At 40.4% G+C, this 13,616-nt stretch overlaps 1 protein-coding gene across 1 annotated transcript; it reads left to right on the plus strand.

Moving 5' to 3' along the window:
• Positions 1-4,999: 4,999 nt before the first annotated feature.
• On the plus strand, positions 5,000-6,303 carry LOC137968553 (synaptonemal complex protein 1-like). Its single transcript, XM_068815100.1, has 2 exons — positions 5,000-5,573; positions 5,915-6,303. The coding sequence occupies exons 1-2, from the start codon at positions 5,000-5,002 to the stop codon at positions 6,301-6,303; spliced, it is 963 nt and encodes a 320-aa protein (XP_068671201.1).
• The last annotated feature ends 7,313 nt before the right edge of the window (positions 6,304-13,616 follow it).

A 13,616-nucleotide genomic window follows, 5' to 3' on the forward strand; every position in this document is an offset into this window, starting at 1 on the left:
CCACTACCACAATAATCTGCCGCCTCCACTTTTCTTCATTCTGTTTATGACAAACAGTCAAGTCCATAAAGATGACACAAGAACAGCCGGTAATTATCGTGTGCATTCCTGTCGCACGACCATTAAGAAATTCACACTTCTTTACCATGGACCTAGGGTCTGGAACTGTCTTCCTGCCTCTATTACCAATTTGTCAAGCTTTCCCATGTTTAAGAACAAAGTGCTAGAGTTTTTATCAAGATAGTTTCTGAGTTAGTTCCTGCCGCACTCCTTCGCAGCCCTTATTTTGTTTAGCATTGTGATGTCAAACAACGGGGATATCTGTGCTTTTTTTTTAGGTTTTGGAGGATAAAGGGAGCTTTAATGGTTTTCATGCAGTCGATCATCTCCTGAAAGTTACAAAACAAGTCCATGTTCTCCCTTATAAAATATACATTTAGCCAAGCCTAAAAGTGGAGCTTCCGGTTTATTTATTCTTACTAGCAGTAAGGTTAGTGGAAATAAAAGGATTTGGAATTGTCCGCATTTTGGTTTATTCAGTTACTGCTTGATTAAATCATTTTCTTTTCCTTCTTCAATAGAAAAACCCACTGCCTAACTAGTGAATTCCATGTAAAGTCCATGCGAAATACTGACATCGAAGAGTGCAAACTTACAGTTAGGCAATGAATTGGTGAACGTTAATCTATTTTATCTCTAAGAACCACATCATTCACATCTCCAACAAATTATCAGTGTGTGCTTTAAACAAACTTCTGAAAACACAAACTAGTGTTATTTCTCCTTAATTTTACAAAGAAGCTAAAATTTTCTTGTCACTGTCAAGCCACATCGAAAAACTGTTATGCAAATGTAGTTAACACTTGTTTGCTTGCATTTTAGAGCAAAACAAACAAATCAACTATTTTCTTGTCCAAAAGAGCACAAATGATTGTTATTTAAGTTTCATTCCAGAACAAAGGAAAAAACAAGCGAGCGGCTTAAGGAGGAACTTCAGCGAATGGAGAACCTGGGCGTTATTAAAAAATGTGTGGAACCCACTGCCTGGGTCCAAAGTCTCGTTGTGGCCAAGAAAAGGAATAACAAAATAAGAGTGTGCCTGGATCCCAGTAATCTCAATCATGTTGTCATGCGTGAACATTTTCCCATGCAGACCGTGGAAGATGTTATTAGCAGAATGCCCCATGCCAAAGTTTTCAGCGTCCTTGATGCTAATCTGGGTTTTTGGCAGGTCAAACTAACTAAAGACAGTAGCAAGCTAGCTACCTTCAATACGCCCCTTGGTAGATACAGTTATACCCGTTTGCCGTTTGGTATTGCGTAAGCCCCAGAGGTGTTTCAAAATATTATGTTTCAAAATATTATGCACTGGAAACTCTACAGCGCATACATGCCGCTTACTTGGGAATTGAGAAGTGCCGAGCACGAGCCAGAACGGCAGTGTTTTGGCCTGGTATCAATGCTGCAATGGATGACTTAGTGTCCCAATGCAGTACCTGTCAGCAACATCAGCGAAGCAACCAGAGAGAGCCTTTGATTCCTCAGCAAGTCCCTCAGAGACCCTGGTGCACAGTCGCAGCAGACATTTTCTATTTTAAAGGGAGAGATTACCTACTTGTGGTTGACTATTTCTCCAAATTTCCGGAAGTGGCTCGCCTCTCTAACAAGACTAGCGAAGCAGTGATAATGGCAATGAAAGACATGTTCACCCGCCATGGCATTCCAGAGAGGGTAATTGCAGACAACATGCCATTTAATAGCCTGAAATTTAAAAGCTTTGCCAGTGACTGGGAGATTGAAGTTGTGACCTCAAGTCTCCACTACCCTAAGTCAAATGGGTTGGTGGAAAGAAATGTGCAGACGATGAAATGGTTGCTAAAGAAAGCTGACAAGTCCAAGCAGGATGCATTCCTTGTTTTGCTGGAGTTTCGCAATTCTCACATCAGTGGCATGGAGGTATCCCAAGCTGAATTACTTATGGGCAGAAAGCTGCGAACAAGATTGCCAACTTTTAAGAGCCTCCTAGAGCCCAAGACTAGGCCTATGTCTCAAGTCCATCAGATGCTGTTGTTACGTCAACAACGCGAGAAAGCATACTATAACCATGGAACCCGGCCACTTCTCACACTATGTGAAGGCGAATCAGTGAGAATGCAAAAAGGCCGAGAATGGACACCTGCAGTAGTCGTCAAACAACACCAGGCCCCTCGGACATACATAATAGCTACTCCGGATGGAACGCGGATACGTCGAAATCGTGTACACCTGCAGTCAACCAAGTTAGAACCACCTCCAGCCATGGGCCCAACATGGGAACTAACCAACGATGAGCCCAGCCCTCCTATTCTGCCACCAGCTGATATTGGGGTTGAAACAAATGGTGCAGAATCACAACCCGACACTTCACAAGGTGACCAACCCATCAGAAGAAGCCAAAGGATTCGAAGGCCACCTCAACGTCTTATTGAAACTGTATAGACATTGTCCAGTCGGTATTAGTCTTAGGACTACCGAATCAGACTTAGAGGATACTTTGTAACCTTGTTTAATTTCAGTTTGTTATGTATTTTGATATTGGAGATGTCACGTTAGAACCTTGGGTGAATTAGCGTGCGTGCTCACTTGAACTTTGTACCGGTTGGGCGCGCCATTCGGAATTTATCTTGACAGTAAACTCATTCAGTTTAGTGTCCAAGAAAAGAATTTATGGAGCAATATCTTCCACCAAGCCTGAGCTATTACTGGTATACTGTTTTGTCGTTCTCGTTCTCCCTCTAACTTCTTTCTGCTCTTCTGTCATAGGTCGTCCAGGTATCATACAACCTTGTCAGATTAAAAATTTAAGACATGCCAAAAATTGCAATACAAAGCAAAAAGCAGTTCTGAACAAACACTCAGCTTTAAGTTTATATCTCTTTGATGCTTGAGTTGATGAACTGCGTAGCTACCAGTGAGGTCCTGACCACAGCCACATATGTCAAACCTGGAATTAATCCGGCAAAAGATGCAGGAAAAAATAATTTCTTAACCATTTTCCACCTGAATAAGAAAAGCGTAGACTGCTGAGAGCTTTAGTTGACATAGTGTGGCAGTGTCGCCGCATAGAGCCATGAAAATTTGGTTAGCCTAAAAAGGCATTAATAATATTCATGTTAGCCTGTTTACGGTTAGAGAAGGTAACCCCATATTTTTGGCCTGGTCTGCACTGTCTGTAGTATATGGTCACCATGTTGGGCACGATATACTCTAAACCTGAGCCTGTGATACTAATCACATCGGCATACATGGTGGGGTGGATGTACGCAAGAACAGACGATTGATGATGTCATGATGTCTTGCATCAACGGGTTACCATATTTTCTTAACTATGGTGCTCTGCTATAATGCATTTATAGTCTTCGATACATATATCTTATTGACCAAGCTTGCTCGGTCCATACTGGGAGAATATCGACCTAAGGTCTTGACAGAAAAGATGCAGGACCAATATTCTCCCAGTACAGACCGAGCAAGCTTGGTCGATAAGAGATTTATTACAGGACTGTAACCTGTATTTATAATTTCTGAACATTTAGGGCAAACAATATACAACAAAGATTTTAATGAACACAGCCTTAAAGGCCGATACACAGGAGGGGTTTTTCTCCTGGAGAAGGGGCACACGCCAGGAGCAAAGCTCCTCTGTGTGTACCAATGATTTCATGAGTATACTCTAGCCTTGGGAGCAGAATTTCCACTCCTTAAAATGCTCCACGATATTTAGGCAATATTTGGGAGCAAGCTCCCGGGGCAAATTGAGTGAACTTGTAAATGCTCCCTCATGTGTACAGACACTTTTTGTTGCGTGTGGATCAAACCACAAATGTAACACATTAACCAATCAAATTTGGGACTATTTCCACCCACAATTCCTTTGCAACCCTTGACACATGCTTAAAATCTAACATGGCGTTGACTGAAGAAGTTGATGTGCTCGAATTAGTGCAAGTGGATAGACAAAAGAACGGGGTCACCTCGCAGCTCTTACAAGGTCTCACCTGATTGGAGACCACCCTTGAGGTTTAACAAAAGAACAAATAACAGAAACAATGGACCCTAGGCCTAAAACAAAAGGGCTGCAACTCTATCCTCTAGGGTCCATTGTTTCTGTTATTTGTTCTTTTGTTAAACCTCAAGGGTGGTCTCCAATCAGGTGAGACCTTGTAGGAGCTGCGAGGCTACCGAAAGAACGAGGAAACTACTTGGAGTGTGACCAATTCAAAAATCATAGTTAACTTTTACAGACTATAGGAAAAAAATGGTAAAGAAGAAAGTGTTCGCACCATTACTGGCTAAAATGCCTGATAAGACCATTGCGGATATCAAAAAGAGGTGGCACACACTTCGAAGCTCATTGCCTTGCTACATGAAGAAGCCGGAGCAAGAAGTGAAATGGCTGTACTGGGAATATATGGTCTTTCTACGACGATACATAGAATCAGCAAGTTCAGAAAACAGGGATGCTGAGTTGTCGTCTACACAAGGTTTCATGCCGGTACAGATGCGCAGCCTGTCAACCCTTGCATCCTCTCATTTTGATTGCTGCCAGACAGTGTCCTGCTGTGCCAGTGAAACCACTATAAAACAACACATAAATATTTTTGTGAAGTACGCTAGTCTTACATGAAATTTATACAAAACTATACATCTTCATGCCACAAATCTTTGACGAACAATCAAACATGATATATATTACCACGATATGGGTTCAAATCGTACAAAAGGACATTGTAGGACTCCGATCTTTCACAATTTAAGCTTTTAAAACACACAACCCAAACTTCGGGTTAAAACGGATCGAACCTACAGCAACCTGATTGGCTAGCAAGGAGCCAATCATACTGCACCATTTTCGATCCTTCAAACAAATCAAGGTGGATATAAAAACCCAGAGCAAACCTAGCAAAACAGTCTCAGAGCCTGCTAAACACAGAATACAACCAACTAATTGGCGATAAAGATGCTACAAGTACCACCAAGTGAGAAGAACGAAGAAAAAGAGAAACATTTGAAAAGGAAAGCAAACGAAGTTCCTGACACAACCAAAGAAAAGAAACATTTGAAAAGAAAAGCAAACGAATTTCCTGACACAACCAAAGCAAAGATAAAGAAAACAGAAGAATCCATTAGACTACTTAAAAATCATTTGCAACGAAACACTTATCCGAAGTCTCTTAAATACTCTGCACGGGCCAACATACCGGCAGACGAACAATTCAAAAAGGACATTAAGGCCATCAAACAGAAAGCTGAACGCGGTTTTGTCGAAGCCCTGACTAGGTTTCACTACCGTCGACTTGAGATACAAAAAAAGAAACTTAATAAGGAAATGTCAATGGCAAACCGTAAAGGCAGTAAGGACAACAAAAATGTAAATGTATCAACCACAGAGGATCGTAACGAAATCGAAGCTCTAGCTTCCAAGCTAAAAGAACAGTATGACTACCTTATGTCTAAACTTGACAATGTCACAGAGAATAAAAATTGTAAAAAATACTCATATATGTCTGTTAAATGTTTGAACAACACTGCGGGTGGGTCAAACGCAACTAAAGGGAAATCATTCTCTAAAAAAATACAAAGGAAAACTGCTACACGCAAGGAAAGAAGAAAAAGGTCAGTTCTCAAAATGCTACAGGGGTTAAATATATTAAGAACCCCTCGGAAAACACACTAACTGACGCAGAAATTAATTTAATCTCTCGAGGTCTCAAATTCATACCAGCCAGCAAAACTATAAACAAAAACAAAATGTGACGACAATTGCTACTGGATTTCGAACATTTTACAAGGCAAATGCGCCTTAAGTATATGTTGCACGGTAAAAACAAGAAAATTCACCCTTTCTATGTTAAATCCAACTGGAACCCACCAGTTCAACCATCAGTAGCCCTCGAGAGCTATCTGGAAGAAGTTAAATCACACCTCGCAGAGATAGAAATAACAAAGCCAAAATTCAACTTGTCACGTAAAGAACACCAAGCGTTAATACAATTAAAGCAAAACACTGACATCAACATCAACATCAAAAAAGCAGACAAGGGAAGCACTACAGTAGTCATGAACAAAACTGACAAAATAAGAGAGGGTCAAATACAAATCGACGATGAACATAACTACAGACCTCTTCCTGAACCCATGGTGAAAGAAACACACAAGGTCTTACGCCTAATCACGGATCTTCACCGTGAAAAACATATTGATGACATGACAAGAAAATGGCTGTCTCAAACACCTAACCCACCTAGAATACCAGAGTTCTAAACTCTAACGAAAATTCACAAGCCAACCATTACAGGAAGACCAATAATCTCCGGCTGCGATGGCCCAACAGAAAGAATTTCCTCTTTTCTTGATACATTACTACAACCAATATCAAAAACACAGAAATCTTAACTTAAAGATACCACCGACTTTATAAACTTTATTGAAAAGACAAAGGTGAAAAAGCGCACATTTCTTGTTTCGATGGACGTCACAAGTCTGTACAAAAATATACCAATAAACGAGGGTATTGAAGTTGTCTGTAAAACATATCAAAACTTCTACAAAGACAACAAGGCACAAGATTCAAGGATAAATCGATCCTTGATGTTAAGACACATTTAAAAAAAACGGAAACCTTCCAGTACACACATTTCACCTCTTGTCACCCACCAAGTGTTAAAAAAGGATTTGTCAAAGGGGAAGCCTACGTTTGAGGATAACATTTCAAATTTCAAAAAACGACTTATTGACAGAGGTTACCCACAAACTCTGGTAGAACACCTTCTATCAGATATTAAGTTCACAGACAGGGAGAGTGCACTCCTTAAACACAACAAGGAGAGAAAACAAATATTGCCTTTCGTTACACAGTACCAGCCCTCAGTGTCTACTTTAAAAGACGTTCGAATGGAAAAATGGAATCGTAAGAACCACCTATCACTTCTTACAAGAAAGGAAAATCCCTAAAAGACATGCTTGTCAGAGCAAAATTATAAAAGGTTTACACAAGGTTTCACGCCGGTACGGATGTGCGGCCTGTCAACCCTTGCATCCTCTCATTAAAATTTAACATGGCGTCGACTGAAGAAGTTGATGTGCTCGAATTAGTGCAAGTGGATAGACAAAAGAACGAGGAAACTACTTGGAGTGTGACCAATTCAAAAATCATAGTTAACTTTTACAGACTATAGGAAAAAAATGGTAAAGAAGAAAGTGTTCGCACCATTACTGGCTAAAATGCCTGATAAGACCATTGTGGATATCAAAAAGAGGTGGCACATATGAAGACTACATATATGAAGAAGCCGGAGCAAGAAGTGAAATGGCTGTTCTGGGAATATATGGTCTTTCTAAGACGATACATAGAATCAGCAAGTTCAGAAAACAGGGATTCTGAGTTGTCGTCTGAAGAAACAGGTATGAATTGATATGTTTGACCTCTTAAATCATGTTATTAGAGGCTTTAACTCTTTACTAATTCTTATCATTTTATTCTGGGTGCATGCGATCAATTTGTATTATCTTCTTTAGCTAAACATATATTTCATGCACATGAAGCTTTTACCATATCACGTCTTTTATTGTTATTTTTGGCTCAATTATTTTAAACAGATCTGTAATTGACTTATGATTGCAGACGTACTCATTGCTTTTTACCAAAAAAATGAATGTCTCTGGAACCACAACACTCCTGAGTATCATGGGGTAAGACACCAAAAATTACTTTCTGACATACTGGTAAAAGAGCTTGAGGAAAAGTATGATGTTGGGTGTATCAAAAAGAAATGGAAACAACTTTTACAGTATTTCAGAGAAGAGCATGCCAAGGCACAAATCAAGCCATCTGGAGCAGGAACAAATGAAATATATAAGCCATCTTTGGAGTTTTATGAGCAGCTTCAGTTCGCAACTGTGGTCTGTGATGACACTGATGAAAACCACAGATTCTTTGACATCTGAGTCAAAACCTAAATCCACAAAATTATGAGAACAGCAGCTGCAAAATGCTCGCCAGGAGAAAAAGCTTGAATTATTTTCAAAAGCAGTCAGAGCCATCAAGGAACCAGTCCTCCAAGTAATTCCCAGTGATAGCTCCGTGCTAAGAGATGAAGTAGCAGCATATATTGCAATTATATTCTACTTACCTTGTCTATATTCAGCCAAGAAGTGTATAAGAGGCATCCTGTTCCAAATTAAAGATAGTGGAGAAGTCGATATTAGTATTACTCCACATATATCCTATTCAAGGGGATAGATACAGTCTGACTCCCTCATCGAGTCATGGTTTGGTTGGCTGCCATACACAATCCCAGCAGTACCCTCAAGGGGATTATTACAATTTTCTTACTTACCATTGTTGAAGGTTTTAGTTTGTTTTCATGTTTACCGAAAACCCATTGCAAATTGTTATTCTGAAACTGGAGTTTTCCGATTTTTACCTTTATTGTTCATGAAAAATGTTTTTCTTAACTTATTATTTTGTGTGCATGTGCTATTTACAATACACAAAACAGCAGTTAATGAATCTTTTGTCTTTCGAAATAACACTGAACAGACTACATTAAGTATAATCATGAAAGAGCATTCTCTTATATCACGCAACCCACAATGCTTCGCTTGGGGGGGGGGGATATTTTCTAGTGATGTGTCAACAATGGGGAAGTCTGACTCTTGCTGTGCACCTGGTTGTTCAAACAGCACGGAAAAAAGACCAGATTCATAAGGAGCTTTGCCCAAGAAAAAGTTGCGGCTTGTCACAGTGAGGCGAGAGATCTCCATTATCACATGGCCGTAAAATTCATAATTTTTTTGCATCCTGTCATACAACAAAATAAACCAGATGCCACAATCCCCGTGCGAGTCTTAATTTAAACACGAGAAGACCACAGTAACTTTCTTTGGCAAATATGCGACCAGTAAATGCATGAAATCGGACCAACTTTAAACTTGCACTTCTCTAATTGCTGAGCATTTTTTATTGAACGCTTGGTGCTTTTGGGTTCGCCGAATTTAGTCAAAAGGAGGGAGAACTAAAAATAGAGAAAGGAAAAGCAGAAGTCTGAACGACATGGAGATGGCTTTGTTTCTTTGTTCGTTTTCTTAATATACAGAGTGTGTGAAGCGTAAGTAGAACTCGGTGACGTCGGCCAAATAACTTGCGTGTAACGCAAATGGTTAGTTTCCAGTACCACGCTTGTGTGTTAGCTATCGTTTTCGCATGTATGCAGGGAATCGGGTAGCAAGAGGAAATGTACTGATTTGTGTACTCTATTGTCTGTCAACGGTAATTTCTGACAAACTGGGTAATATTCTAAATGAATGAAGGGTTAGTTTCTAAAGAAACTGTGGTGCTGCGTCGGTGGGGAAGTAGTATACAAAAATTTGGTTTTATCAACGGAGTTGATAATGTAAAATATACCTGGGAAATTTCGGAAACTTCATTGGCTTTTCTAGATATCAAAGTTTCTATTAGAGGCAACGTGCTATGTACTAGTGTGCACTACAAACCTACTGATTCACACAGTTATTTGTTGTATTCATCATCACATCCATCACATGTCAAGAACTCCATCCCTTATTCTCAATTTCTTAGACTTCTACGTCTATGTAGTGATGACTCCGATTTTTCCAGCAAATCAGAGGAGATGTGCCAGTTCTTCGAAAAACGTGGCTATCCTGTCTCTGTGGTCAAAGTGGGCCATCATCGCGCCCAACAATTTGATCGACAGTCATCACTACAAACGTCACAAAAAGATAAGAATGACAGAATTCCATTCACCCTCACTTTCCATCCTCATAATCATGCAGTCAAAAGCATCATTCTTAGTAATTTTAAATTACTCCAAAATGATCCCGAGACTAGTAGAATCTTTTCGCAACCTCCACTTATTTCATTCAAACGCGACAAAAACGTAGGCAACTTTTTAGTTAGAAGCGCGCTCAAAACTAACGAGCAACCCCGCACTTTCAAATGCGCGCGCTCACGATGCAAAACTTGTCTTTTCATTGTTAACACTAGCAAGATATCGGGACCTAAGCGATCTGTTAAGATCACCGATCGTTTCACATGTACCTCTGCAAATGTCATTTATTGCATAACCTGCACGTTATGCAATAAATTATACATTGGTGAGACAGGTAGACGACTAGGTGACCGATTCCGTGAACACCTCTGCGATGTTGAGAAGAATGACAAGGATGCATCCAAGCCAGTCGCTCGCCATTTTAATCTGCCTAACCACTCCAAAAAACACATGGCTATCTGCGGCCTTTCCCTACATCTAAATACGACGGAAAGCCGCAAGAATCTGGAACAAAAATTCATCTTTCAAATCGGCACCCTTAATTCTCACGGTATTAACGAACGCTTTTCATTTAACTAATATATTCCTATTTTTCACGTTGCCATGTTACCACCAATAGCGTAGCTCCCACTCTACTATAAAAACTACATGTAACCCATAATCCCTCCATTCGCTCTGACAAAGGGCTAACGCTCGAAACGTCAGCTTTTAGAATCTCTGTACGGTGGCCAATTTACATTATCAACTCCGTTGATAAAACCAAATTTGGGTAATATTCTACTTTGGCGGGACTATCAAGTTTCAAAAGCATCATGTTTTTGATTTGTAACTCACTTGGAGCATCGATATGGAGGGAGACGAAGCCTCGTCCTCCACCGCGTTTAAGGTCTCCAGTCTGTCGAGGGTTACAAGTTCGTCGCTTGATCCTCGAAAACATTGTTATGTCCTTACTAAAGAAGTTTGTCGAGGTTATCCGAAGGATTTTGCCAGGAATGGAATTTTCAAGTCATTTCCAGACGAACTACGGAGTGTGGCTACGCGGGAACTTCAGCCCACTAAATCGCGTATTCCAGTGACTTCCAAAGAACGACAAATACAGTATATGTTGCTTCGACCTTTCGTTTAATTGCCGTACTATGTCAAAGCGGTCGTTCAGCTAGTGGCGTTATGAATTCAGCAGTATTCACACCGATTGTAAATCTCCTGAACTCCATTGCATTGGACATGGAGCACCGCGATCCTATGTACTTCACTTTTCGCAGGAAAGCATGCCCGGTTATTCAAGCCTCTGAGGAACTCTATGCAGAACTGGCCGAAAAATCATGGTCAATTGAACTCCTTGAACTCAAGCTAAAGAACCTTCAGGGTCAGGTTGGTTCTTCTTCAGAGCCAACATGCTGTTCGACTCCTGCCAACTCTCAATCACCAAAATGCAGCCCAGAACTGGGATCGACGACCAGAAAACGACAAGTGGTAGCTAAGTGCAAAGAAGTGCTAGATTCAATCAGTGACATCCCAGACAAATATAAAGAATCAATTGCTTGTGCTCTAGGAAACAGTTTTATGGCGATGAGGTCGGAGGTCATAAATATTGTAATGGACTCAAAGGGGTCGAAGAAAGGCTTTTCTGAGCTTCTGTCCTCAGAAACACACACTCGTGTTTTCCAGAGCATGAGAGTTCCAGATTGGGTGCTGCTGTATTTCAAGATGTACACCAAGCTTCCTGATTCAGCATGGCAGACGCGGCTCAATTTGATTACTAAGCGCCCACCCTGAAGGTAGAGACTCTAGACAAAAAGAGTTCCCTTTCTTTCATGAGCAGCTTTAGTTGAATTTTGAGATGAATACTTTTTTTTTCTGTGTATTTCATTCTTTCAATTAAGATGAGTTTTTCGTGAAGCATATGTTTGAAGAACCTACCACAAAACAACGCCTTATTGCTGATGGGTTACCACTGGACCAAATAAGCAAATACTTTAACTTGGCCTTCTCCATCACTATAGAGATGAAGCTCACTATGTTCCAGTACCAAACTTTACATGACATAGTTTTTACTCAAAGTAAGTTATTTAAAGCTAAACTCGCAAGCAGTGATCTTTGTTATTTATGCTTAAAAACAAAACAAGATCTAAAGCATATGCTTGTTTCATGTCCGGTGGTATCAGAGTTGTGGAAAATCTTTCTGGAATGGTATGAGACTCTAACGGCAATAAAACTAGAATTATCAACCGTGAAAATCTTATATGGTATCATAGATAACGACAGTAGTTAACAAATCACCTCTTACTGATTGCGAAATACTATATACACTGTTGTAGAATTCATAAAGAACCTTTGTGTTTTTGTACTTACTTAACAATAGTCTGTCCTGTCCTTGCTTGTCTTTGACCGGTCGTTCTGGTCTGCTGTACTTGCCTGCCAGCTTCTTGGTTGTTATGTACAGGTCTTTCATGTTGCCGTGGTAGGCTGCATCTTCTGCTTCTTGTGCCAGGCTGTCTATATAATCTCTCTTGTCCTTCTTTACACTTCTCTTCACTTCCAGGACAGACCATCACAGACTCGGAACAACTACTAGAAAGATGGGCGGAACACTTTGAGGAGCTCCTCAACAGACCAGCTCCCCAGAACCCTCCAGACATAGTGGAAGCAGAGATTGACATTGATATAGACTGCGATCCACCAACAAGAGAAGAGATCATCCGCGCCTTCAAGAGGAGGAAGAACGGCAAGGCAGCCGGCCCAGATGGAATTCCAGCAGAAGCCCTCAAGACGGACGTAGGGACAACAGCCGACATGCTACTACTGCTCTTTGAGAAGATCTGGGAACAGGAAGAAATACCAACAGATTGGAAAGACGGACACATCATCAACCTTCCCCATTAACCCTTTCACTCCCAAGAGTGCCACTTATAGATTTTACTCTGTGTAACGCCAGACGATTTTACTCGCCAATGGGGAACCCCACGGGGGTGAAAGGGTTAAATATCCGTGTCTATATGACAAGGGGAATAAAGAGTATCATGACAAGAACAAAAGAGAGATTGCGAGAACGCATGTAGCCAAATCACTGAATGAACAACTTGGATACGACGATATGACGAAGAGTACTGTTCGTACTTGTGTGTAGGTTGCCTTGTGCCTGTGCTTGTCACATAGTGTGAATGCCCTTTATTTTCCTTTATTTCAGAAGTAGAAGCAGGCTTTACGATTCATTAATATAAGTTGCTTGGTGAAAAAAAGCATTATTTTCTGACAAAAGCTGTTAGCATCTCTTCAAGACCAAGTGAAAGCCAAATTTGTCCTTTTAATGGTTATCTATTTATTATTTATGTTTTATTTGTTTAGATCATGATGTGCAGAAAAAGATTGAAAATCTCCGTACTTACTTTGGCAAGGAATATTGTAAAGAATGTGATGTCAAACAAAGTCAGGTTCAGGAGCTGTGCAAGCGTTCAAGTCGTCATGGCCATGGTATGAATCGCTGAAGTGGCTGAAGGACCATATAAGTCAAAAAGAGAGTATTTCAAACCAGGTAGTTGAACTGGATGGCACCACTGACTCTGAGTGCAGTAATTCGTCTGTCGTTACCCCCTTAAAGGGGAAAAAATTAAACTGAGTGCTGAAGAAAAAATTGCCAACATTGCCCAGCGGAGCTGGCAATGGGAGGATGACCGATGATGAACTTTATGGCCAAATGATTGCACAGAAATTAAGCAATTTACCAGAAGGACAAGTGAAAGAATCCCTTAAACTTGACATTCAAATATTAATTTAAAATGTTATGTT

This window comes from Montipora foliosa, chromosome 8 (assembly GCF_036669935.1).
Source record: "Montipora foliosa isolate CH-2021 chromosome 8, ASM3666993v2, whole genome shotgun sequence".
Taxonomy (NCBI): domain Eukaryota; kingdom Metazoa; phylum Cnidaria; class Anthozoa; order Scleractinia; family Acroporidae; genus Montipora; species Montipora foliosa.

Excerpts from the sequence above, each read along its gene's own strand:
- LOC137968553 (XM_068815100.1), top strand. The coding sequence starts at position 5,000 with ATGCTACAAGTACCACCAAGTGAGAAGAACGAAGAAAAAGAGAAACAT. Across the intron at positions 5,574-5,914 it reads ATGTTTGAACAACACTGCGG|TTCAACCATCAGTAGCCCTC; the intron begins GTGGGTCAAACG and ends GGAACCCACCAG.